The 26,689-nt window shown below is 42.4% G+C and overlaps 3 protein-coding genes across 5 annotated transcripts in view; 2 read left to right on the top strand and 1 right to left on the bottom strand.

Annotated features, from left to right (window-relative positions):
* The window catches only part of BRWD3 (bromodomain and WD repeat-containing protein), a 28,761-nt gene extending 20,568 nt beyond the window's left edge, over window positions 1-8,193 (bottom strand). Inside the window, exons 1-11 of one of the 2 annotated variants that reach the window (XM_076133453.1) lie at window positions 8,031-8,193; window positions 7,887-7,945; window positions 7,781-7,810; window positions 7,590-7,649; window positions 6,459-6,567; window positions 5,698-5,877; window positions 4,642-4,754; window positions 3,636-4,088; window positions 2,149-2,328; window positions 1,365-1,460; window positions 790-1,036 (exon numbers count right to left, since the gene is read on the bottom strand). In XM_076133453.1, the coding sequence (XP_075989568.1) occupies window positions 790-1,036; window positions 1,365-1,460; window positions 2,149-2,328; window positions 3,636-4,088; window positions 4,642-4,754; window positions 5,698-5,877; window positions 6,459-6,567; window positions 7,590-7,649; window positions 7,781-7,810; window positions 7,887-7,945; window positions 8,031-8,067 (1,564 nt within the window). In that variant the 5' untranslated portion in view covers window positions 8,068-8,193. Of the gene's footprint in view, window positions 1-789; window positions 1,037-1,364; window positions 1,461-2,148; window positions 2,329-3,635; window positions 4,089-4,641; window positions 4,755-5,064; window positions 5,166-5,697; window positions 5,878-6,458; window positions 6,568-7,589; window positions 7,650-7,780; window positions 7,811-7,886; window positions 7,946-8,030 lie in introns of those variants that run through there. The other variant, XM_076133454.1, reaches the window with a different exon arrangement.
* A 306-nt stretch (window positions 8,194-8,499) lies between these two features.
* On the top strand, window positions 8,500-21,226 carry LOC142985344 (E3 ubiquitin-protein ligase COP1-like). 2 transcript variants are annotated; one of them, XM_076133456.1, is made up of 10 exons: window positions 8,500-8,807; window positions 11,121-11,726; window positions 12,022-12,194; window positions 12,443-12,570; window positions 12,972-13,224; window positions 13,873-14,069; window positions 15,200-15,455; window positions 15,701-15,924; window positions 16,441-16,658; window positions 18,351-21,226. In XM_076133456.1, the coding sequence occupies exons 2-10, from the start codon at window positions 11,128-11,130 to the stop codon at window positions 18,502-18,504; spliced, it is 2,202 nt and encodes a 733-aa protein (XP_075989571.1). In that variant the 5' UTR covers window positions 8,500-8,807; window positions 11,121-11,127; the 3' UTR covers window positions 18,505-21,226. The 2 variants fall into 2 exon arrangements, with proteins under 2 accessions (XP_075989571.1, XP_075989572.1); XM_076133457.1 differs by having other exon boundaries at window positions 8,501-8,807; window positions 12,037-12,194.
* Window positions 21,227-21,754: 528 nt separating this feature from the next.
* On the top strand, window positions 21,755-26,689 carry LOC142985286 (selenoprotein S-like). The gene is made up of 5 exons (XM_076133368.1): window positions 21,755-22,081; window positions 22,791-22,922; window positions 23,794-23,900; window positions 24,599-24,686; window positions 25,420-26,689. Exons 1-5 carry the CDS (start codon window positions 22,015-22,017, stop codon window positions 25,509-25,511), a joined length of 486 nt encoding a protein of 161 aa, XP_075989483.1. The 5' UTR covers window positions 21,755-22,014; the 3' UTR covers window positions 25,512-26,689.

Genomic DNA, 26,689 nt, shown 5'->3' with positions numbered 1-26,689 from the left:
CAATTCGAACAGCTTGTTTAACACGTTCCCTGCCCGCGACGCGTATGTGCGTTCTACAAAACGCACATACGCGTCAGGGGCAGCGAACGTGTTAATGTAATATTTGTGTGATAGTGTGGTGAATGCAATAAATTATTATTTGAAAGAAAATAAAAGCCTTTATTTTTCAATATTACTAACAACGTAACATAATTAACAGGTGTAATAACATGAACATAATCAAAAAAGTATGTGTAGCTCCAGGAGATCAAAATAAAAAGTAATCACATGGCATTTTGAAAGTAGCCTTTTAAAATACAAAGTGTATCAATAGTACGAGCTTCTAATCGGCATCTTAAGTCTATTGCAATGTAGCCAGCTGCTGAAAATGCCCTCTCCGACAATCCCGAACGGGATCTCGTCATATTATGCTTCGGGATTGATCCCGAAAAAATACACGGGATCTCGCGAGATCGGGATTGCATTCACTACCCACGTTACTGGCTAACTATCGCTAATACTCTTCAATGAAAGGCAACAATGAATAAAATCGAGGTCACCTTCAAATCAAGTCTAGTTATATTTCGTACAGGGTTAATTTCAGTTACCTACATTTAGTTCACGATAAAAAATATGAGGTTGATGAATCTAAAGTTAAGGATATTTCATTCAGATTTTTGGTAAAACAAAAAAATTATTAAAAAATTCTTAAAAGTCACAAAAGAAAGCTCATTGTGTTCACTGTTCGGTAAATTACAGGGTTAAAAATCACTTAAACTGGACCAAATAAATATTGTGTACATCACTCACCGAGCAGCAGCAGATGTCCGTGCGAGTCAGTGGCGGCGACAGTAGCGCCTCCCCCCCACTTGGCGTCGAAGATGGCGCCGTCGCCGTGTCCGTCGATGCGGTTGTGGAAGTTGGCGAGCGGCGCGTCGGCGGCCGCGTCCCACACGAACAGCTGGCCGTCGTGGCCGGCCGACAGGAACACGCCCGCCAGGAACGGGTGCGACTCCAGCACGTACGCCTCGTCGCGGTGACCCGACAGCGCGCGCACCTACACCACACAGTATTAATATAATGTATATATTAGGTCGGGGAAAAAGTCTTTTCGCATTATAGTATGTAAGAACTCGTAATAAAATCTCTTTGGCTTCAACAATCACAAATGAGTACAGGTTTCATTAGGTTTCTTTCAGTGAGCTCGTGAGGTACCCATATATCGAGGTTTTGTGTGTGGAGAAATTTTTTTATTACAAGTTCATACATACTATAATGCGAAAAGACTTTTTCCCTGACCTAATATTTTGTATTAAAAACCAGCATTTAAGTAAACTTTGCCAACTATTGTTATATAGGGGCAAGTAGTTGAAATGTGTACATACCTGCGTGCAGGACCGGGAGCACCACACGCGTATGGTGTTGTCGGAGACGGCCGTGATCACGTACGCGTCGCTGCAGTCCCAGCACACCATCGTCATCTGAACACACATACACACATTACTAGTCACACAACATAGTAACAGTAGTAACTATTATAATAACTACTCGACGGCGCATCGTTGCAAGCAAGTCACAACAACGCCGCGCGCTTTCAGCGAAGTTATAAAAGTGAGACGCAACAGTGTTTGTTTGTTTGTCGTATGGTTAGTGGTCAACCTAGTGTCAAAGTTGTTCAAGCCGCCCGAAAGGCCTTTGACGTGGCTTAACCACTGTTATCTTAGTAGACGACAGCCGGGTCCGACTTTTTACGTGCCCTCCGAAGCACGGAGACGCCCAGCTCAAATACCACTATCCCACCCATCAATGGTCACACATCAATGGAATGACCGCGCCAATGGTTGCTTAACCCACAGATCGTTTACCGACCGATGACCGCAATGGCTAAGCGGAGTGAGAATACTTCGACGCAACAGTGCGTCGAAGTATTCTCACCCCGCTCTTAGCTCGGTTTTTTTATCATATTTAAACATTTGATTGTTAATAACCTTGTGTTCATTCATGGAAATGTTTTCCTCCCGTTTACGCTCCCGTCGTATAGTGTAGTGACTTCTGGCGCTGGCGCTGTTTGTACCACTTTTGTTTTTGTTCAATACAATTCGACGCTTTAGCTCACTCCGGTCGGAGAGCCTCGGCCAGCAGTGGTCAGTGACGGGTGAGCGCGCTTACCTTGAGCCGCTTGCCGTCGTTGTGCGCGGCGGCGGGCTGCAGCAGCACGTGGCGCCACTGGGTGGCGTGCAGGGTCCACAGCGCGGCGCGGCCGTCCTTGCTGCCCGACACGAAGCGCAGGCCGCGCCGCGCCCACGCGATCGAGTCCACCGCGTCGTCGTGCACCGCCGTCTCCAGCACCTGACCACGACACAGGATTGTCAGTACAGTGATCACACTCACACAATGGGAGGACACTCTCAATGGTTCAGGCTGACAACTCAGTAGGAAGCCATGACATGCACGAAGTGTTTAGATTATAGCTAATACTTTTAAATCCATACTAATATTATAAATGCGAAAGTAACTCTGTCTGTCTGTCTGTCTGTCTGCTACTCAATCACGTCTAAACTACTGAACCAATTTGCATGAAATTTGGTATGGAGATATTTTGTTACCCGAGAAAGGACATAGGCTACTTTTTACCCCGGGAAAATGACGCATTTCCCGGGAAAATTCAAGTGGCGAACTAAGTCGCGAATAGTCAATATTATAATGACATTGAAATAACAAAATTCCGTTGTCATGGCAACTGTTTTAATGGCGGATATGCCTTAGCGCGACTTCGTTATATTATCAGATATAAATAATTTTGAGAATATTTTTCGTGAAAAAAATCATATTTTATATCATCACGCTACGACCAATAGGAGTAGACTAACAGTAAAAAGTGTTACAAGAACGAGGAAAATTCTGACTCATTCTCTCTTATTTGACGCAAGCGAAGTTGCGCGGGTCAGCTAGTATTAAATAAGGAAGCCACATTCCATATACATTCAGAATTTTGTCTTTCTCCAGCTGTGAACTTTGTGTACAAACTCTTTAAAGAGTCGTTGGACTATACAAATGGTACCCGAAGGTCAAAGTTCGGACCCTTGCGAGGCACCGAGACTGATTATAAAAAGAATGAACGAAAGAATGAATGTGTGAACGAAAGAAAGAATGAAAGAAAGAAACAATTAAGGAGTAAACAAATGAAAGAATGAAGGAGTGAACAAATGAAAGAATGGAGGAGTGAACGAATGAAAGAATGGAGGAGTGAACTAACGAAATAATTAACGAAAGAGCGAACGATTGAGAAAAAATAATGAAAGTTATGAGTGAATGATAGTGAATAAAAAAAATAAAAAAAACATATTAGAACGAAGAAACTAAAGAAATTGAACGACTGAGTTATTCTTTACAATCTTTTCCTACTGTTTTTGCAAAGTCGAAAATGCATTCAAATGTGAAATTCAATATTATGGTATATCACATCACAAGTAGAATATTCTCTTTATGATCAAATCACTTCTAACATGCTTTCGTTAGCTTAATAAAATACCCAATTCAGGACCCTTTAACGTGTATACGCGTACACGCACTCATAATTCATACAACTGCACATTACAAACATCGCTAAAAGTTTACTACAAATCTATACTGAAATAATGTGACAAGACACTCACTCTCTTCGGTCCGCCGGGCTCGTGCTCGACGGTGTAGACGCGCACGTGGTGGTCGGCCGAGCCCGCCGCCAGGAAGGCGCCGCCCGCCGACCACGCGGCGCAGATCATGTGGCACACGCCGGGCCGCATGCGCTCCACGTACTGCACGGGCTGCGACAGGAAGTGACCGTCGGGCGAGCACGTCCAGAACGCCACGCTGCAGTCCGTGGACGTGGAGGCCAGCCAGCGCACGTCGCGGCGGGCGGGCGGCGCCCAGTGCACGGACGTGATGGTGCCGGCGTGCGCCGCCAGCACGGCGCGCGGCTCGCCCGAGCACAGGCACCACACGCGCACCAGCCGGTCCACCGAGCCGCACGCCACCAGCGCGCCGTCCGCCGTCACGCACACGTCCGTCACCTCGGCGCCCACGCCGCGCAGCGTCGCCACCAGCCGCCCGTCCACGGCGCTCCACACCTGACACACGTCAAAGTGAACACAGCGTGAGAACATGAGTGTGTGAACGACTGAATGAGTGAGTGAATGAATGATTGGCTAAGTGAGTGAATGAATGATTGAGTGAATGATTAGCTAAGTGACTGAATGAATGAGTGAATGATTGGCTAAGTGAATGAATGATTGAGTGAATGATTGGATAAGTGGGTGAATGAATGATTGAGTGAATGATTAGCTAAGTGACTGAATGAGTGAGTGAATGATTGGCTAAGTGAATGAATGATTGAGTGAATGATTGGCTAAGTGAGTGAATGATTGTAAGTGTATGAATGAATGATAGAGCGAATGAATGGTAGAGTGAATGAATGATTAAGTAAATGAGTGAGTGAATGAATGTATGAGTGAATGATTGGGTGAATGAATGATTGAATGAATGATTGAGTGTGCATGAATGAGGGAGGGAATAAATGATTGAGTGAATAATAGTGAGTGATCGGGTGAATAAATGATTGAGTGTGAGGTAGGGTATTAGTGAGTGAATGACCGAGAGATTGAGTGAGTGAGTTGTAGTTACTTTGACGAGCATGTCATCGGCGCCGGTGATGACGTATCGTCCGGAGCAGTCGAACACGACGCAGTACACGGCCGACAGGTGGCCCAGGGTGCGACGCTGCAGGTTCAGTGACCCTGCAACAAATATACAAAATGAATACCAGGCACACAGTGGAGCAAGGAGATGTAGGGATACACTTATTATAAAGTTTCAAGATAAATTCGAGTTTAATGGCACATTCGATATTTCTAAATGGTGGTAGATTTTTGATAGCTCTGACAATACTACAAAATTTACCAATACTACTCGAGGTTTAAGCAAGCTCGAGTAGCAAGGTACCAGGTACCAAGGTACCAGACGCAAGGATATATCATTGTTCAGCAGTACATGTTCTACTACTCAAGTACCAGGCTAGCAGTCAATCAAGGAGCTGTAACAACTAACCTAACATCCTCGGTGAGAAGGTGGCCTGTCCCCCTCTTCCTCCAGGTATGGCCGCAGCTCCTATGCCCACTTCCCTGGCTATGAGGCGTCGCACAAGGGCATGGTCTCGCACAACTAACTACTAAGCTAGCAGTAATGCAAGGAGCTGACACTTACCCAACATCCTTGGTGAGAAGGTGGCCTGTCCTCCTCGTCCGCCAGGTATGGCTGCAGCTCCTATGCCCAGTTCTCTGGCTATGAGGCGTCGCACAAGGGCATGGTCTTGCACAACTAACTACTAAGCTAGCAGTAACGCAAGGAGCTGTAACAACTAACCTAACATCCTGGGTGAGAAGGTGGCCTGTCCTCCTCGTCCGCCAGGTATGGCTGCAGCTCCTATGCCCAGTTCTCTGGCTATGAGGCGTCGCACAAGGGCATGGTCTTGCACAAGTAAGTACCAGGCTAGTAGTAACGTAAGGAGCTGTAACAACTAACCTAACATCCTCGGTGAGAAGGTGGCCTGTCCCCCTCGTCCGCCAGGTATGGCCGCAGCTCCTATGCCCAGTTCCCTGGCTATGAGGCGTCGCACAGGGGCACGGTCTTGCACAACTAACTACCAGGCTAGCAGTAACGTAAGGAGCTGTATCAACTAACCTAACATCCTCGGTGAGAAGGTGGCCTGTCCTCCTCTCCCTCCAGGTATGGCTGCAGCTCCTATACCCAGTTCCCTGGCTATGAGGCGTCGCACAAGGGCATGGTCTTGTTTGTGTGACGCATACTGTGGTTTGGGCCGGACGAGCGACTCGCTTAGCAGGGAGAGGCGGGCTTTGAGTCCTGCAACAAGTAAAACACGGGTTAGTGGCTATGTAATATTGTTATATAGTGATTATTAGTGATATGGCCCCAAATAATTTTGAGTGCAAAGCAGAGCAATTCAAGTAATGGATTCTTTAAATATTTTCTTTTTATTATATTATCTCACAGCACCAATTTGCTGTTATATTTAGATACACCAAGTTATTTAATACATACTTTAGCTATGGAACAAAGAAATAAATTTTTGACTTGTAGCAGGTTAAAAATTGATTTATATTTTACTATGAACATCACATCTAAAACGGTTTGCAAGCAAGTATCAAGAGTGGGTAGGAATTACCTAACAATGTGGCCATTCACATAATGTACAAGTAAATTTTGCTTATCTTAGCATTCATTTTTTAACTTAAATTACTTTTATTGTTAATCACAAGTCATGTCTCTAAATAAGCATCCCAAAGGGGGTTGGAGAGATTGCATACCTTAAAAAAAAGTTTTTATAAACTCACAAGCATACAAGAGAAGTAATAATATAAAAAATAATATTATTAAAAATCGCACAGCTTTGATAATCAGTAGTAATAATATAATATAAGTACCTTGTGGCGCTGCATCTGTGGTGGCGCATGGCGCGTGCTGCGCGAGGGTCAGCGCGCGCTCGCACACCGTCACCAGCCGGTGCCATGACACGTCCGAGTTCTGAGAGTCCTGCAACAGACACACAACAATATAACACACATACATTCAATGATAAGGTATATGGATGCGAATGAAGCAAAGGAAGTATGTAAGGATCGTACCAAGTGGAGTTCTCTACCTATCCTTATGGGAAGAAGTTGTGTTTTTATGTATGTATGTATGTATGTACATAATATACATTACAACCCATCTATTTCCAATACAGTAGGCAATAACCAAGGTAGGTCCAAAATGTGGATATCTCAGCCATCACACTCTTACAGCTCGACTACTGAACTAATTGAGATTAATAGCTAGCTGTGTAGGTAAATCTTGTGGGATGAACAGATTTTTAAAGAAATTTGTGTTCCAAGAGAATTCTATGTATAAAGCCAATAAGCAATCAGGTAAGGTAATCTTCTTTTTATAATTTTTTTTAGTACCATATTATTAGGATTTTTAATACATAAGTTAGGATGGATATTAGTTTCTATTCACTTTGTAACATTTATTCAATTATTATCTCAGAGCATGTAAAAACCTAATTAATAACCATTATATTTCAATTTGGTTTCGCTCGTCATTGTATTAATTTAACAACAAAGAGGATTTTATTCTGTGACGTTTAAATTCGGCGCCATTTGTACATCAGCGTACATGAGGCGCCGCTCGGCCCTCGTCGGATTCTTATTAGCCAATCGCAGACAAGCGCCATTGCAAGCGAGCGACAGAGCGAGACGGCACACGGAAGAACGCCCATATTCAACGCGAAAGAGAGGGACAGCGATATTTCTAATTACGACACTGTTCCTTCCCAATAGTGCATGATATAACAAAATTTTCGCAAATTAGCTAAAAACATCCAAATTATCACAGAAACACGGTAAAAATATTTTTCTCGATGTTACACCGTATTTTCACGATCATTTTCGTGCATATCACATTTTAAGACTTTTTACCGTTTTCGCGGAATTTACGTAGTTTCTTATCACTTCTATCACCAGAAAACGTAAATAAACAATGTTTCGAAGGCAAAACATCGCTAAACTCACCAATTCGTCGTAAGTTTGGGTGTGCTCGGTGCCTTCCCAGTCGAGTCGTCGGGGCAGCACCTGCAACAAGCGCGAACGTTACAAAAACTTTTCAGCGAAGTTTCAGCGAGTTTGACAGCCGCAACCACGTGCGTCCGCGACCAAAACAACAATAAGCTCACAACCCGGCACTAGGAAAAGCTCAAACCTACCTCTATCGTCTCGAGCTCTTTTAGCAATGTCTGAAACAGAAAACGTCTCAATTAGCTCAATGAACCACACACGCCAATCATTCAGACATATTCCGAGCCAATTTACCTTTGCAGTCTCTTTCAGCGGCCCTCCGGAGAGAAATTTCGCTATCAGAAAGTAGAGCTCTGAAATCGGGAAAGCTAACATTACACGACCTCGTATGACGGACACTCACATATTCGAGCATTATTTTCTATGCGTCACGCTTACCGGGAATGACCCTATTCTCCTCGCTGGCTTCCTCCATTATCCTAGTATTTTTTCAGGTACTGAAAACTGAACTTGCACATCACATTCACTATAAAAATCCAGCAAACATTTCACTTTACATTGTTGACGAACAGATAAAGCAGCCTCCTGTAATAATAGCAAAATGGCGTTTGATCTGTCAGTCAAGCAGTTTCTGTGAAATCCGTGTCGGTCAAACAGCACATGAAATAGTTTGGTCAAATATGCCTAGATGGCACCACCCTCAAGGTAAATATTTACTAAAGTAATTGATTATAAATCATAATAATTATTATATTTTTTACGCAAGCTTTTATGATTAGGCAGAATACTTGAAATGTTATATTTTTCATAAAAAAATAAGGAAGAATAAATTCGTCCGGGTGTGCATGACCTATTAAATGACCTGATTTAAAAGTCCTTGACCCCAGGACTGACCTAATTAAAAATTTAGCCCTGGCAACTTCACAGCTCAAATGTCAAAGTGGAACGATATACAAGTGTTTTGCTGAAAATCGTGATAAAATGCGTTTTATTGTAATTAAACGATGGGTGTTGGAGTTGTGAGGTGTTTGGTGAGCAACGCGCTTGTTTTGGACGCTAGTGCGAGTGACATTATTGCGTGGCAGTTTGGCGGGAGGCGCGTTCGCCGGGGCGGTGGCGTTTGATGCTGAGCAGACCCGAGGAGTGGAAGCTGAGGCAGCAGGCACCTGGCGCAGGCTAGCATGAGCCCCTGCTGACCTCGCGGCTCGACGACACGTACGTGGTCATTCATTAATCGCTTGAAATGATTGAGGTCGTTCATGTTTAATTGAACATGCTTTGATCAATATTTATTGATTATACGCTAAAAATACGCGGGAAACTGCCTCGTAGTTCACTTGCGAGCGAGTAACAGGTGGTTACTGAAATATAAACGCGTATAAGTGAGTACTTTTTATTATAATCTTGTTAAAAAGTTATGATTGATGACTTGGAAGGCACAACCTACAAGAGTAATTTCAAACTTAGTGAATATAAAAAGTTATAATTTATATTTTCAATTTTATTTAATAATATATCCCTTGTTCTGATATGAACCACTTGAAAAAGCTGAAAATGTTTTTATTTATGCCCATGATGTAGTATTGTGTGCGATGATAAGAGTTGTCTCTGGTCACTCTGTCACATCCACGATCAACAAAATAGTTACTTAAACTGAAAAGTAGGTTGATACTGCTTTGATTTATAATGACTGTAGGGGCTGGTCTATTTAAAATTTTTATTAGACTAGCTCCTACCTGTGAAATCATCTGCATTGATCAAATCCTACGGTAGAAAGTAGCCTATGTGTGAATCCAAGCTATATACCAAATTTTATAAACTATGTAGTTATGTACAAAATTTTATCAAAATCTATTCAGTAGTTTTTTTGTGTAAGAGTAGTATTGTACCTAGTATCTGGCAATAGACACCCTATTACATGGGACTAACATTGTTAACAGTGAAACATGACTCTATGTCAAACACCTCTGCCCGCACCTTAGTGTATAACTGTGATGGTATTTATGCATATTAAATTGTCCATTGTATTGTTGTGGTCTGAAAGAAGATTTGACAAAGATTGAGAAAGGGATGCTCAGTTTTGGTCTTGTAAAGGGAATGAATGTATGCAGAATAACTTCAAAAAATTACTGAAACTGGACATAAATGGAAATGCTGTGAGGGGACACCCTAGAAAGACATATACAGATCATATTAGTGATGTCTTGTAAAAAGGTCAGGTGCTACTCGTAACCGGTGGTCCTGTATGACAATGTGTATGAATCTGAATGAGGCTAGGAAATTTGGAAGGATTTAACCAAATAGCATTTTTTGGTCTATGCCTACCCCTATGAGAAAAAGCAATATCTTGTACTTATGTATGTGTAAAATTTAAAAAAAAATGTGTGTACATACATATAATATTACTTGCTTCAAATAAAATGCATAAATGTGTCTCTTTGCATACTTTTGCACCAGGTATGTTACTCGTGAACAGGCATCAGATTTCCATAGTGATCAGCACATAACTCCTTTTATTTAGATCACTGGTTCCCAACATACAGTCTACAAAATCATCCTAATAATCCTACTATCCTACTAATATTATAAATGCGAAAGTTTGTGAGAATGTATGTATGGATGTTTGTTACTCTTTCACGCAAATACTGCTGAACCGATTACGATGAAATTAAGTATATAGGTAGTTTCAGACCCAGAATAACACATAGGCTTCTTTTTACACATACAAAGTAACTGATTTTTGCATTTATAATACTAGTAGGATACACTAAGTTAAAAAAGGTTGAGTACCTCCTTATAAATGTATAAGCCAACACACAAACAGTTTTATATTACTACTGAGTCGACATAAAGCTATACTTCACACAGAATGTGATCAATTACTGGAAACATACATCATATCTACACTAAGTAATTGAATTTCATATAGAGTACAATATTCATGTATTGTGAGTATTACTTTGTATTTCATTTATTAGTTTTAACTGTTTTGATGTGAAGGTACACTTGTCATTATTGGTATTGGTAAAAGTAATTTTTTCTATTGATAAATTACTTTATTCAATCAATATCTGCAGCTGGTGTCATTGTTTCGGTATTTATGGTTCTTTTTTGTGTACTTACTAGCTTTTACCCGCGACATCGTCCGCCACCTGAATTTTCCCATGGGAATGCGTCAATTTCCCGGGGTAGAAAGTAGCCTATGTCCTTTCTCGGGTATCAAAATATCTCCATGCCAAATATCATGCAAATTGGTTCTGAAGTTTAGGCGTGATTGAGTAATAACTGGTGTACAGAGTATATACATATGTGGGTATATTTTAGCCATGATATTGGAGTATGGTTTATTTCAAATACCTTGTCGATGGATTAAAACAGATTGAAAGTCCTAAATAGAAAAATTGGACTCGAAATCTCGCAACATACAGTGGACAACCTAATAATTGGATCCCAAAGATATTTGATTGGATTGGTAATATGACTAATGTGTACATAATAATAGTAAATAATCATAGCCCACGTCCACAGAGTGACAATGTCAGGCACAGCGGCGGGCGGCGCGCCGGTGTCGGCGGCGGGCGGCGGCGCGGGCGCGCTGGGCGGGCTAGGCGGCTCGCTGGAGGACAAGGACTGCGACCTGCTGTGCCCCGTGTGCTTCGAGCTCATCGACGAGGCCTACGTCACGCGCTGCGGACACTCCTTCTGCTACGCCTGCATCGGCAAGGCCGTGGAGCTGCACCGCCGCTGCCCCAAGTGCGGCGCCGCGCTCGCCTCCCGCGACCACATATTCCCCAACTTCCTGCTCAACGAGCTGGTGGCGCGGAGGCGCGTGCGAGCGAGGCGGGGCGCGAGTAACGCGGGCACGGGGGTGGCGGCCGTGCGCGGGCCGGAGCGAGTGAGGGCGCTGGTGGCGGCCGAGGCGCGGCGGCTGCCGCTGGCCGACGTGGACGCCATGCTGGACCTGCTGACGCGGAGGAAGCGCCTGCTGGAGGCCGAGTGCGCGGCGGCGCATCACCGCCTGCTGTACGAGTTCCTGGCGCAGCTGCACCGCCACCGGACGCACCAGCTCGACCAGCTCGCCAGGGAGGCCGCGCTCGTCAGGCGAGACATGGACCATGTCGCCACTGTGCTCAGGTGAGGATCTAAGGATATTTTGTACCTAGATTGTTGCTCTATTGACTCTTTCGTTGTAGATTCATACTTATAGGTCAGTTAAAATATAATGTGGTCTATTATTTGCGATTTTCTATGATACTTTTGCTACTGTTCATTGGATAAGTCAGTCCAAAAATCTCAGAACCTTCAGCATTATCCTCAGTATAACTAAAATTAAAACCTTTTTTTTCTTATTTATGATTGTGTTTTCAATAATTTCCTGTTAAATATTTTATTTTAAAACATTTCAAACGCCAATTTGGTCCATGTAAAGCCCCGGTGTTCCCAGGGAGCTGCGCACGGGCGCGCAGGGCCTGGCGCGCGTGCCGAGCGCGGGCGGCGCCGACGACGAGGCGCGCTCGGACGCCGGCGACGCCGTGCGCGCGCTGCGCCGCGAGCTCGCCGACCTGGCCGGCAGTGTCGGCGACGCCGCCGCACACGCTGACGGTATGTGTACCTCTACTTATTGTTAAAGCTTATTTAGGTAGTCCGTGCATTGAGCTACGAATGCCTGTGATTAGTAGTCGCGGGTAGTAGCTTCCATGTGTAGTAGCTCTTTCATTACCTTGTATGTTATCTCGTAGTAACCTTGCGTCACAACATCTCAGTCTCAGTCAGACTGAAATAATGTCTTGCGAGGCTCCTCGATCAGTCAGAACCCGTCTGATAATGACTGGTATTGTCCGTGTGCGCAGGCGAGCTGACGGGCAGCAGCCTGGGCGGCGGCTCGGAGGAGGAGAGCTTCGCGGGCGGCGCGGCCGCGGCCGACGCGCTCGCCACGCGCTGGCGCCGCCTGCACGCGCACTTCGACGACTTCGTGCAGGTACATCACTCGCGTTTTACACTTACACACCACTGAGGAGAGCTCAAATACAGGACTATAGGATCCTACTGCACTCCCCAAGAGTTGAAAATCATAAGATTAATTATTCAAATTGTATATCAAACCAAAATTGTAATGCTTAGTTAACTTTGACTACTATCACTACGTTAGTCATTCCTGTTAATGTAGTTTTTAACAACATCACAACAATATTGTGGGTAATAGAACGTAAGAGTGTGTGAAAAAGAGACGTATTTTGAAGCGAAAGATGGACGGCATTCTTTTCTAGTTTTTACTTTAAAATGTCAATTTAAATGGAATCTGATCATGAAATGGAAATCTAGGAAGAAAATGATAGATTATTTTCTTGCTGTGCATTATTCCCCATGTTCTATGCACAGTGTTACTTCGCGCACCGCGCGGACGAGCTGTACTTCCCGCCGTCGGGCGCGGCGACCCCCGCGCCTCCCCCCGTGACCCCCGGCGAGGCGTGCGCGCCGCCCCCCGCCCCCGTGACCCCCGCCACCCCCGTGACGGAGGACCACGTGCCGCAGGCGCCGCCCTCCTCCGTGAGCGCGGGCGGGGACCAGAGGGCGCCCGAAGACGCGCCAGAGAGCCACAATGTGGAGAGTTGTAATACTAGGACACCAGCAGGTATGTACAATATGCAAATTAAAATCAAATAATTTGGTAATTAAGATCAAATTACATGAATTTCCCACCGGTTAAAAAAGTCAATGTAGTATTCTTTCCATAAATTCGTTTATTTCTTAGCTTCGTTCGATAGTTGGTAAATGTCGAACAGCATATACAAGACACTACAATAAATGATGACAAAATTGCTCCTGAAAAGCTATCCAATATCCAATACCTACTTGTTCAAAAGTGGAGAAACTGTTCAGGAACCTCATAATCAAACTATAATTCACGAAAGAACGAAACTAAAAACCTAAGAAAAACGACTTATGGAAATTTTAATGAAACTTTGTAGAAAATAAATAGATTTAACCCATTAATGTCCCACTGCTGGGCAAGGGTCTCTTTCTAAACGAGGAAGGCTAAGCCTAAAGTCCACCACGCTGGCCAACTACGAGTTAGGGATTTTGTACTCAATAAAAGTATTAAACAACTCTCAGGCATGCAAGGTCATCGCGATGTTTTCCTTCACCGTTGTAACAAGTGATAATTATTTCTAATACACACATAACTTTGAAGTCATTGGCGTGTTCGCTCGGGTCCTTGCCCAGCAGTGGGACAATAAAGTACTAGGGCTGCAGATCTGACTGTGTGAGGTGTCTGCAGGTATAGGCAGCGGCGGGCGCGGGCTGGAGCTGTTCCGCGAGGACCTGGTGGCGTTCACGCGGTACCGCGCGCTGCGGCCGCTGGCCACGCTGTCGTACTGCTCCGACGCCATCAACTACTCCACCATCGTGTCCACCATCGAGTTCGACAAGGACGAGGAGTTCTTCGCCATCGCCGGCGTCACCAAGCGGATCAAGGTCCGCTTCCAAATTAAATCATTTATTCATTTAGCTCTAATATCCATCCAAACCGACCGACTGACTGATTAACCGACTGACTGACTAACTGATTGACTAACTGACTGACTAACTGATTGACTATCTGACTAACTGACTGACTAACTGATTGACTAACTGATTGATTGTCTAACTGACTGACTAACTAATTGACTAACTGACTGACTAACTGATTGAATACCTGATTGACTAACTGACTGACTGATTAACTGACTAACTAATTAACTTACTAACTCACTGACTAACTGGTTGACTAACTGATTGACTAACTGACTGACTAACTGACTGACTAACTGATTGACTAACTGACTGACTAACTGGCTGACTAACTGATTGACTATCTGACTAACTGACTGACTTACTGATTGACTAACTGATTGATTGTCTAACTGACTGACTAACTAATTGACTAACTGACTGACTAGCTGATTGAATACCTGATTGACTAACTGACTGACTGATTAACTGACTAACTGATTGACTTACTAACTCACTGACTAACTGGTTGACTAACTGATTGACTAACTGACTGACTAACTGATTGACTAACTAACTCACTGACTAACTGATTGACTAACAAACTCACTGACTAACTGATTGACTGACTAACTGACTGACTGACTGACTGACTAACTGATTGACTAACTGAATGACTAACTGACTGACTAACTGACTGACTAACTGATTGACTATCTGACTGACGGTTCACACTAGAAATAATTTTGAACGACGCTCGTCAGCAAATTGCTTTGTACGTACGGTGCTCGCGTCGCTTACACGTTCTTGGTACGCGCCCACATGCATAACTTCAAGCCCCCCTCACATACGACGTGCGGGTTTTCCTGGCCCAATACATGACGAATATGCAGCGCGCTCGCCTAATGTGAGGGAGGCCTTAAACACAGAAATAGAAATATTTGTTTGCTCAGGAAGTAGGTACATATTTTGATGACATAATATTATTTTAAGATTCTTGTACAATCTGCCTTGAAGTAGGCATGCAAATTACCTTAAATTTATATAAAAAATATGAAATTAAATGCTATATTTGCCTAAAATGCCAAATAATGTTAAGCAATTTACTGCGGCAGGTGTTCGAGTTCGAGTCGGTGGTGCGCGACGCGGTGGACGTGCACTACCCGTGCGCCGAGATGCAGTGCTCGCACAAGATCTCGTGCGTGTCGTGGAACGCGTACCACAAGAACGTGCTGGCCTCGTCCGACTACGAGGGCACGGTGTCCGTGTGGGACGCGGCCACGGGCCAGCGCACGCGCGCGCTGCAGGAGCACGACAAGCGCTGCTGGAGCGTGCACTTCAACCGCGCCGACGTGCGCCTGCTGGCCTCGGGTGAGTGCGAGCACGCTACAAGACTGACTTGTTAACATAACATGAGTTCAGACAAACACTTCAACTACTTTGATACTAGCTTCACCACTAACTATAGCGTGCGAGCATACGCAAGTACGTGCGTGTGTGCGTGCGTGCGAGCGTACGTACTAGCGTACATTCGTGCAAGCGTGCGTACGTGCTAGCAAGTATGTATACGTGTGTGTGTGTATACGTATGTACGATGTTGTATATATGTCCGTCAGGGTCTGACGACGCGCGCGTGAAGCTGTGGGCGCTGAACGCGGAGCGCTCGGTGGCGACGCTGGAGGCCAAGTTCAACGTGTGCTGCGTGCGCTTCAACCCGCGCTCGTCGTGCCACCTGGCCTTCGGCTCGGCCGACCACTGCGTGCACTACTACGACCTGCGCGCGCCGCGCACGCCGCTCGCTGTGTTCAAGGACCACAGGAAGGCCGTGTCTTATGTCAAGGTATGTATTCTTTAAACCTGTTTATTTTTTGTAGCTTTAATCGTAAATAACAAGTAAATTTATTTATTTAATCGTAAAGATAGAATCGATTGACATTGATTCGTACGGATGTCTTATAAATTATTTTACAAATTTTTCAATTTTGATAATTTCCACTGAATTGCCTCTGATGTATTCGATTGCTGATTATGAGGGCTCGGATTCGCTTTCCGAGTCGGACAAAGTAGTTTCGTTAATTTCAATTTATATTACAATATTTTCAAAAGTAGTCCAGAATTTTTTATGGTGTCCAGTATATGGCAATAGTCTATCCCATTATTACTATTGGGACTAACATTGTTAATGGCAAAACGTAGGTGTATTTCGTGCCTGCCGGATATAACAAGCATAACATTATTTTATGTACAAAGTAAAATAATTCGTATTTTAATCATTCCTATGCTATAGATTAATATCGCACATACCAGTGTCAACTAGTCACCCAAGACCCTAACCACCATTCCTCCTTGTTGTTAGTTCCTAGACGCGCGCACGCTAGTCTCAGCATCAACGGACTCGCAGCTGAAGCTGTGGCGCGTGGAGTCCCCGCGCTGCGTGCGCTCCTTCACCGGCCACGCCAACGAGAAGAACTTCGTGGGGCTGGCCACCGACGGCAAGTACGTGGCCTGCGGGTCTGAGAACAACGCGCTCTATGTGTACTACAGCGGACTGTCCCGCCCGCTGCTAGCTTATAGGTGAGTTAAACTGTGCTATAGTATGTGGTTATAGTGTGGTCGTATTGCAGTCAGTGTGGTGGTCTTTTTGAACTCATAGTCTAGTCTAGCTATCGTCGCATTCTAGCCTTAACCACGTTCTAGTGTGTTCAAAATAAGGTCATATTTTGGTCGTGGTGTTGTGGGTCTTAAAGTGGTCATTGTGTCGTATCATCATGGTCCTTATGTGGTCGTACGTGTGGTCGGATACGTCAGTAAGAACTTCGTAGGGCTGGCCACCGACGGCAAGTACGTGGCCTGCGGCTCCGAGAACAACGCGCTCTATGTGTACTATAGCGGACTGTCCCGCCCGCTACTAGCTTATAGGTGAGTTGAACTATGCTATAGTATGTGGTTATAGTGTGGTCCAAGTGTGGTCTAGGTGTGGTCTAAGTGTGGTCATAGTGTGGTCTAGCTGTGGTCATAGTGTGATTGCAGTGTGGTCACACATTAGTCTTAGTGTGGTCACTATTAATGATTACCTATTGTGTGGTTGAATGTGGTCAAAGTGTGGTCATAGTATGATCGTATCGGGTGTGGTCACATCCTAGACTAGACATATGTTAGAGCGTGGTCTATTTGTGGTCTTATGTCGGTCGTAACGTCTTGGTGTGGTCATAATATGGTAACGAACACGCCAACGAGAAGAACTTCGTGGGGCTGGCCACTGACGGCAAGTACGTGGCCTGCGGGTCAGAGAACAACGCGCTCTATGTGTACTATAGCGGACTGTCGCGCCCGCTACTAGCATATAGGTGAGTTATACTATGCTATAGTGTGTGGTTATAGTGTGGTCTAGCTGTGGTCATAGTGTGGTCTGGATGTGGTCACAGATTAGTCTTTGTGTGGTCAGTATCAATGATCTTGTGTGGTTTAAATGTGGTCAAAGTGTGGTCTAGCTGTGGTTATAATGTGGTGGTCATATTGTGATTACAATGTGGTCTTAGAGTCTTAGTGTGTACAGTGATAATGAGCTTTTTGTGTGGTTGAAATGTAGTCAAAGTGTGGTCATATTGAGCTAATACTGTAGTTTAGCTATCGTCTCTAGTATGGGTACATCCTATCTTTAACCACGTTTTAGAGTGTGTTCTAAATAAGGTCATATTGTGTGGTCTGGCTGTGGTCAGGGTGGTCTAGCTATGGTCTGGCTGTGGTTATAGTGTTGTCGTAGTGTGGTCATAGTGTGGTCTAGCTGTGGTCATAGTGTGATCTAGATGTGGTCATAGTGTGATCTAGCTGTGGTCATAGTGTGGTCTAGCTGTGGTCATAGTGTGGTCTAGCTGTGGTCATAGTGTGGTCTAGCTGTGGTCATAGTGTGGTCTATCTGTGGTCATAGTGTGGTCTGGCTGTGGTCATTGTGTGGTCTAGCTGTGGTCTGGCTGTGGTCATAGTGTGGTCTAGCTGTGGTCATAGTGTGGTCTAGCTGTGGTCATAGTGTGGTCTGACTGTGGTCATAGTGTGGTCATTGAGTGGTCTGACTGTGGTCATAGTGTGGTCTGACTGTGGCCATAGTGTGGTCTGACTGTGGTCATTGAGTGGTCTGACTGTGGTCATAGTGTGGTCTAGCTGTGGTCACATCGCAGGCTCGACCACGTTCTAAAGCGTGATCTAATAGTGGTTGTAACAATATGGTATGGTATGGTCATTCGTGGTACAATATATTATTTGCGTCAGGTTCGACGCGGTGCGCGGGTTCCTGGAGCGCGAGCGGCGCGACGAGGAGCCGTCCGAGTTCGTGTCGGCCGTGTGCTGGCGGCGCGCGCCCGACACGCACGTGCTGCTCGCCGCCAACTCGCAGGGCACCATCAAAGTGCTCGAGCTCGTCTAACACTCACACACACACTAACAGACACACACATGTACAGACAGACAAACACATACACATATACACACATACTAACGGACACAAACTAACGTACATAGATACATACACACACAAAGAAACAGGCATACAGACACACACATGAACACACACACACATGTACAGACAGACAAACACACACACGCACATACACACACACGCGAACAGATAAATACACTAGCAAACAAACACACTGACATACATAACTACAGTAAACACGTGAACAGACAAACAGACAGACACACACATATACACGTGAACAAATAAACACATTAGCGAACACATACACACTACCAGACACAGAAACAGACATACACATGTACAGACAGACACACAAAGAAACAGACATGCACACACACACACACGCGTCCATACCACGTTACTTATTACAAAACATAATTTAAACTATTATTAACTATTTTATTTGACGAATTCTGAAACGAATGAGAAAAGGAAAAACATTTGATCACTCTAGCAAAGAGATCTAATTGAATGGAAACTATAGTAGGAACCTTTGCCCAGCAGTGAGATGACGCAAGCTAATCGTATAGTTAGTGGTGAACCTAGTGTCAAAGTAGTTGAAGTGTTTGTCTGAACTCATGTTATGTTAACAAGTTAGACTTGTAACGTGCTCGAAGCACGGAGACGCTCAGCTCAAATATCACTGCACCTACATCTATGTAATGTACGCGTTAACACACTGAGCGTTTACCACAAGGTGAGTGGAAATAGATTTATATTTATCGGATGCAGCTGAATACCAGTATTGTACATGCAGCGACTGTCTATCGGACCTCCACAACACAGTTACCTGGGTTATAACACGATACTAAGTAACACTGCGCGTCACTCTTTCAAGCTTCTGACTACTGTTAACGACTGTCAAAGACCTTTGAAAATGACAGCCGGGAGTGTCTTCCGAAATACGGAGGAACTCGATATGCATAAGATGGTCACCCATCCACAGAATAACCTCGGTAAGCGTAGCTTAACCTCAGAGATCGATCGAAATGATGTTTTGTAACAAGTAACTTAGAAACTTTTAAAACAAATTGTCCTTCTATTCTGTAATATATGAATTTTAAATACCAAACGATTTATTCATCCACGTGTGAGTGAGAGAAATAACAGAAAACAGTAGTTCAAGTATATTTTAAATTAATTTGATGATTGATTGATTCTCCTCTGGTTTGAGATGGGCCTTAGAGTTGGTCAACGACCGTAAAATAGACTCTAATGGTCGAGTAAGGAACTGAACGAATGTGTCAATAAATATAAAATAACTACAGTCAACTTGGGTAACTTTGAATCATTTAGGTTTTGAACGTGGGAATTTGAACTAGTTTCCATTATTTTTTCATATGAAACCAACACAATTGATAAAGATTCATTTTAGATTTGCAAACTTTCATCAATTGTGTTGGTTTCATATGAAAAAATAATGAAAACTAGTTCAAATTCCCACTGTCAATGTTACCCAAATGATTCAAAGTTACCCAAGTTGACTGTACCTACTGAGTGCGAACTCAGGTTTAAGTAAAGAATTAAGACGTAAGTCGTAAATCCCATCCTGCCTTTATAAAATAGTGAGTGCTACTTAAACTCGAGTGATGAGTATTTGTCTTTATGAAATATAGTGAAATCCTTTAAAAAATTAAAAATATAATACGCGCCATATAACTTTGTATGTCTGAATTTAGCCACAAGTCGCATGTACGCGATATAACAGCGACGTTCTTTCACTTCATTATTCACTCCTTGTATACGTCTCTTGTTCCTGTTTCGTGTGCGGCTCGTTGCTATATTCAGAGACACAAAGTTATATGGCACGTGTATAAACTCTAGTACATGGACTTAACGCTAGAGGTGTAAATATGAGAATAATATTATGCTCAACATAATAATTATTAACTAACTACTGTAACTACACATACTTATATTACTAATAAACGTGTTATTTCTGATTACAATAACTTGTGATTTGACGTGTCCTAATAACCTATCTTTAGATAAGGTCTGTGGATAGGAATTTCATTACGGTTGACTTATTCCAGTAAATGTAATTGAGGGGGGGGGGGGGCTTTATGTCAAGGCAGAGTGGTCTATATGACCCGCGTGACAATGGAATTTTATTTTATACTAGCTGACCCGCGCAACTTCACTTGCGTCACATAAGAGAATCATAATTTTCCCCGTTTTTGTAACATTTTTCACTGGTACTCTGCTCCTATTGGTCGTAGCGTGATGATATATAGCCTATAGCCTTCCTCGATAAATGAGCTATCTAACACTGAAATAATTTTTCAAATCGGACCAGTAGTTCCCGAGATTAGCGTGTTCAAACAAACAAACAAACAATCAAACAACCAAACAAACTCTTCAGCTTTATAATATTAGTATAGATTAGTATAGATTGAATTCTAATGGGGGGGGGGGGGGTATTTTAAATGCTTTGACCGTCACCCTAAAACTAAAGGAGGGATGGAGGGGGTTGCAAATGCTCCTGTGAGCGCCCCCTTGGCGTTAGGTAGTTGACCATGTGATGTGTAGTTACAGTAGTTAGGCAGATCGGACTTAAATATAGATAGTTGTGTAATGATATGAATGTATTGTATATTATATATTATATTAATGAACAGAAACATGTCTGTGTGTTGTAAACCTAAGTAAAGTGAACCTTATGATCCAATACTATGTGTTTTATTTAAATTTAATGTATTGCTGACCCACTGCTGGGCGTGGGACTACTCTCGAAATGAGAGAGGGGTTACGCTTTGAGTCCCCCGCACTGGCAAAGTGCAAGAACTTTGCTATTCTTCAAAAAATTGTAATCAACTCTAGTATGTAAGTCCATGTCACGAAGATTTTCTTCACAGTATAATATATTTATTACTTGCTTAGTTATTTCCTAATTTTGAACTAGTATTATGCATTAAGCTATTAAAAGTGGGTTGTGATAGTTAGTTACGAGAACGCTAGTAAATAATTGAAAATGAGTTTTACTCATCATAAAAGGCGGCTAAAAGGTTTAGCTACATAAGTAAATCCTGAGCGTTTTTATTTTATTTTATTGGTCACAGAAATACCTGACTTGTAACTGAGATTTACAAAACCAACAAAAATAATATTATTAGTTACCTTGATTGGTAGATAACTGTTAACAAAATGTTTAGGATCTCAAAAGCTCTGGTTTCACAACTCACACGTCATATTTCCTAATGACATTGTCATTTTGACAATCACACGTCACACTTTGGAACCGAAACCCAAACAAATATTCTAGAAATAAATAGAATTATTCTAAACAATTGTTATTCATTTGTAATTTAAATGAAATAAAGTTCAATACTTCGAGTGCATTCACTTTCGTTCAGTGATTTGTAAAAATACAAGCGTAATTAGTATTTTAGTGTCGAGTGGGTGTCGATTGTGAAATATCCGGTTTTCAGTGATAAATTAAAGGTTTTTATCAATAAAATGGAGCCTTTGTACGAGGAAGAAGGGTCTTCATTCACCGGCCGCGTCATGTACCCATTTGTTTTCGGTAAGTATTAAATTTTTACTTTAAAAGTAATTGAGGAAAATTCCTTTTCATAATCGTACAGTTTACTTTACGTACGAAAGTTACGGTACATTTTATCGTGTTATAACTTTAAAACACTAAAGATTTGTTATAATAGCTGAAGTTATTGAATTTTACATAATTTACTTTGATATTGGAAGTGTGAATTAATTACTACACTACTATAAGCATAGATTAAAAGGTCATCACTGATGACATGATTGTTCCACATAGATAATAAAACTACGGATTTTATTCACTACCAGTAATTTAGGCCAAGCATGAACAATACGTATATTATTTTAAGTAATATCTGAAAGCAGACATGCCATAGAATGATATAATTCACTAGAAGTATCAAATTATTTCTCCGAGCCTCTTTGATTATACTTATGAGGTAAATGTATGTTTACAATGTAGTTTGCAAGTCTAAGTGTTAGTTGACATCTTCCCACTGACGCATCATCAGTTGAGTGTGAATGGTTAAGTGTTTTTCTACATTTGTCTGTTCTGGCATTATTTGACAAATGATATGCAACATATTATTATATTCCGTCAGATATGAACTAACCCTAATAGTATTTTGTACACTGAGGTAGTTTTATAAAACACAAGACTGCTACCTTGTTGATAACTGTGACCCACCAATGTGGTCTTATAATCATGTACTAACATCACATGATGTGTTCAGCGTTCCAGTTCCTAGCATCATATGGATGGTACATGGTGGGAGCGGGTGCTCTGTCCATCTACCTGGCACAGAAGCTCAAACCCAAGATCAACGCATGGAAGCAGGCCAGAGAGGATGCAGAGTACCATAAGAGTGAGTATAGATTTTAACACTCTTTTTCATAAACCTATTTTAGTTAAAAAACTACTACTATATGTTTTCTCTTTTTCATTCACTAAGGAGTAAAAGAAACAAAACTCTTTATAAACCTTTCATAACTTCATATATTTTTTATGAATAAGAGGGTAAATGTTTAAAATAGGTCAACTGTATTGTAGTTAGTTTATAGTGTGTTGTGTACAATATACAGATACAGTCTGTATTACATCACTCTCATAGTGCGTGTGACGAACATGACCAGCGAGAGAATTAAGCACAGTACTTATAGCTTACATCCTGCATGAGAATTAGGATCATAAATTTGATTATTGTAAAGAACAAATGTCTCAGTGATCCACAAAAATTTTGGTCTAGTTATACCATGAGTCCATGATTTATGTGTATAAGTACCTACAACACATATTTATTGTTAAAGAGAAGTCACCAATTCTCTGCATAATAATGTAATATCACATCTTATTCCTAAATGATTCGGTTAAGACTAAAGAAGAGCTCCCATTATGATTCCTGTAACCTACATTTCATGTAATTACTGAGGCGCCCATAGCCAGTTGCGCTCACCGGTTGGTAAACGATCTGTGGGTTAAGCAACCCTTGGCGCGGTCACTCTATAGATGGGTGACCGCATAGTGGTATTTCAACTGGGCGTCTCCGTGCTTCGGAGGGCACGTTAAAAGTCGGTCCCGGTTGTTGTCAACTACGATAACAGTCGTTAAGCCATGTCAAAGGCCCACGGGCGGCTTGAACAACTTTGATACTAGGTTGACCACTAACCATACGATAAGAAGAAGATGTAATTACTATGAGTTCTGCTATTAACATTTTGTTTGCGTGTATATTGCAGACCCAGACATAGCTCTCGCTCGCATGGAGGCGATCCAGCGCGCGCGCGAGAAGCAACAACAACAACTGCTCGCCGCCTCCGAGAGAGCGCTCGAGCAACAGAGAGAGGTGACTGACACATGCTTCAACACCACAGTTCAACTGTGACCATTTAGTTAGAGTAAACCTAGTATCTATTATTAGCTTAGCCTTTCTTCCAAACTATGTTGGAGTCGGCTTCCAGTCTCACTAGATGCAGCTGAATATCAGTGTTTTACATGGAGCGACTGCCTATCTGACCTCCGCAACCCAGTTACCTGAGATAACACGATACCCTTCGGTAAGACTGGTTGTCAGACTTTCAAGCTTCTGACTACTGTTAACGACTGTCAAAGATCTTCGAAAATGACAGCCGGGACCCACAATTTAACGTGCCTTCCGAAACACGGAGGAACTCGATATGTATAAGATGGTCACCCATCCAAAAATCAACCTCGGCAAGCATGGCTTAACCTCAGAGATCGATCCGCGCGGCTGTTGTTCACTAAGCCACTTAGTATCTATAGGAATAGTCAGCTACGAAAGTCGCTGAACTAATTTAACTTTTCAATAGCTTATATTCTGAAGCATTCATATTACATCTTTAGGGTGGCTTTTAAGGAGCTTTTTTTTTATAAAAAGGCTAGGTTTCTAAACTATTCGGTTCTTCAGCTATATCTCCATTGTTAAATCTTTCATACAAATTATAATATATAACGAATTGTTCACGACGCGACGGTCAGACTTATCCACAAACTGAATAATATAAGGTTTTTAATCCATTTCAGCGTGAGGAGCGCAAACGTCAGGAGATGGCAGAACGTCTTGAAAAGTACGGCTCCGCGGGCGGACAACGACTTGGAGACGCGAACGATGGTATGTACCATCACTCCATCAGTGATTAATGATTATACATAATGTGAAATATAATTGATGTACTCTTTGGTTATAACTAGCGCAATTTTATAAAATTGTTGAATATTTATTGTTACTCACTTACCTCACTATCGTTCCCAACACCGGATTCGAACTCTCAGCTTCCATTTCGACCTGCAAGACAAAATTATAAAAAATACAATATCTTACCATCCTTATATAAAGAAGGTAGAAGGGTAGTTTGTAAACATCCTACCTAAAGGCGTTCTTTGGACTCTGCCTACCCGTTTGGGAAAAATTAAAAAATCTAGATTTTACATACATAACTATTCAATATATGCTGTATATGGCATATACAGCATTATATGCTTATGTATGCTTTTGCCAAATTTGACGCTTAGTCTGAATCGCTGATTGTTGGCAGCTCCTCGCGTGATAAATAATTGTATCAACGCTAATCTCAGGAACTACTGGTCCGATTTTAAAAAAATCTTTCGGTGTTAGATAGCCCATTTGTCGAGGAAGGCTATAAGCTACAAGTCATCACGCTACGACCAATAGGAGCAGAGTACCGGTAAAAAATGTTACAAAAACTGGGGCAAATTTTGACCCATTCTCTCCAATGTGACGCAAGCGAAGTTGTGCGGGTCAGCTAGAATATGATATAGGGGTCGCCCTTGCCCAGCAGTGGGACAATATAGGCCCATAATAATAATGTATGTATATATTCCAGGTGACTACCTGCCCCTGAGCGCGGGCGCGTCGACCTCCTCGTACCGGCCGCCCAAGAAGTCCAAGTGCGGCGGCGGCGGCTGCGGACGATAAACACTCACTCTACTGTGATACATATATACTATGACTACTGCCTACCCACTACACACTGAAGGATGATGATACTGTATTAGAAAATAACATGGAATTTAACTTAGTTTTGTGAGCGACTTTGTCTTCATTTTGTGATCATTATAAATGGCATATATGTCTTCTCGAGCTGTGTTTGTTTGTTACACTTTTTCTCCTAAACGGCTGAAGCCATCAGCATCATAGCGAAATCGGTTCAGTAGTTTCAAAGATTACCTCCTACATACAAACTTATAAACTTACATTTTTACTAATTTTAAACAATTTTTTTTATGTATTAACTAAACTCTATACGACCGCCATGTCGGTAAGCTGGTGTATTTATACTTACATAATATCACACCTGGTTTATTGATATTTTTATAATATCAATTTTAAATGCGGACAAAGTCGCCTACAGAAGCCGTGCTACTTAATACATGGACGAAATATTGTCAATATCTAGACCCTCATAACAATATTAAATAATTAATGACTTACAAAATAGCCTTAAATTAACCTTCCACAGTTTTGACAATATTTATATAATTAGTGTATAGTAGTACAATATTATTAGGAAATACAACAATATCTCTGTGTCATATGTACAAGAGACTTTAGCAGAGTAATAACAGTCACACGGGTCGATCTCTGAGGTTAAGCTACGCTTGCCGAGGTTATTCTGACCATATAAAACATACCGAGTTCCTCCGTGTTTCGGAAGGCACGTTAAATTGTACCCGGCTGTCATTTACAAAGATCTTTAACAGTTAACAGTAGTCAGAATCTTGAAAGTGTGACAAGCAGTGTTACTTAGTATCGTGTTATAACCCAGGTAACTGTGTTGTGGAGGTCCGATAGACAGTCGCTGCATGTACAATACTGGTATTCAGCTGCATCCGGTGAGACTGGAAGCCGACTACAATATAGTTTGGAAGAAAGGCTAGACTGATATATACTGGACAAGATGAAGAACTCTTTCCATCTCATTCAATGGTACTGTTTGACATAATAATATACTCTGTACATATGACTCGGAGATAGTTGCGCGTGAAAGCCTTAATCTCATATAATATTATGTTAATAATAAATTATAGTTTTAAGTTGATCTGGAGATCGTTTTGTTTATAAACTTTAATAATAAATGTGATTGGAATAACTGA

This window comes from Anticarsia gemmatalis, chromosome 29 (genome assembly GCF_050436995.1).
Source record: "Anticarsia gemmatalis isolate Benzon Research Colony breed Stoneville strain chromosome 29, ilAntGemm2 primary, whole genome shotgun sequence".
NCBI classification, from domain to species: Eukaryota; Metazoa; Arthropoda; class Insecta; order Lepidoptera; family Erebidae; genus Anticarsia; species Anticarsia gemmatalis.
This window is presented reverse-complemented; position numbering and strand designations above follow the sequence as displayed.

Coding starts and splice junctions, on each gene's coding strand:
- LOC142985344 (XM_076133456.1), top strand. CDS start 11,128: ATGTCAGGCACAGCGGCGGGCGGCGCGCCGGTGTCGGCGGCGGGCGGC. Junction 12,195..12,442: donor CGCCGCCGCACACGCTGACG/GTATGTGTACCT, acceptor CCGTGTGCGCAG/GCGAGCTGACGGGCAGCAGC. Junction 12,571..12,971: donor ACTTCGACGACTTCGTGCAG/GTACATCACTCG, acceptor TTCTATGCACAG/TGTTACTTCGCGCACCGCGC.
- LOC142985286 (XM_076133368.1), top strand. CDS start 22,015: ATGGAGCCTTTGTACGAGGAAGAAGGGTCTTCATTCACCGGCCGCGTC. Junction 22,082..22,790: donor CATGTACCCATTTGTTTTCG/GTAAGTATTAAA, acceptor TGATGTGTTCAG/CGTTCCAGTTCCTAGCATCA. Junction 22,923..23,793: donor GGATGCAGAGTACCATAAGA/GTGAGTATAGAT, acceptor TGTATATTGCAG/ACCCAGACATAGCTCTCGCT.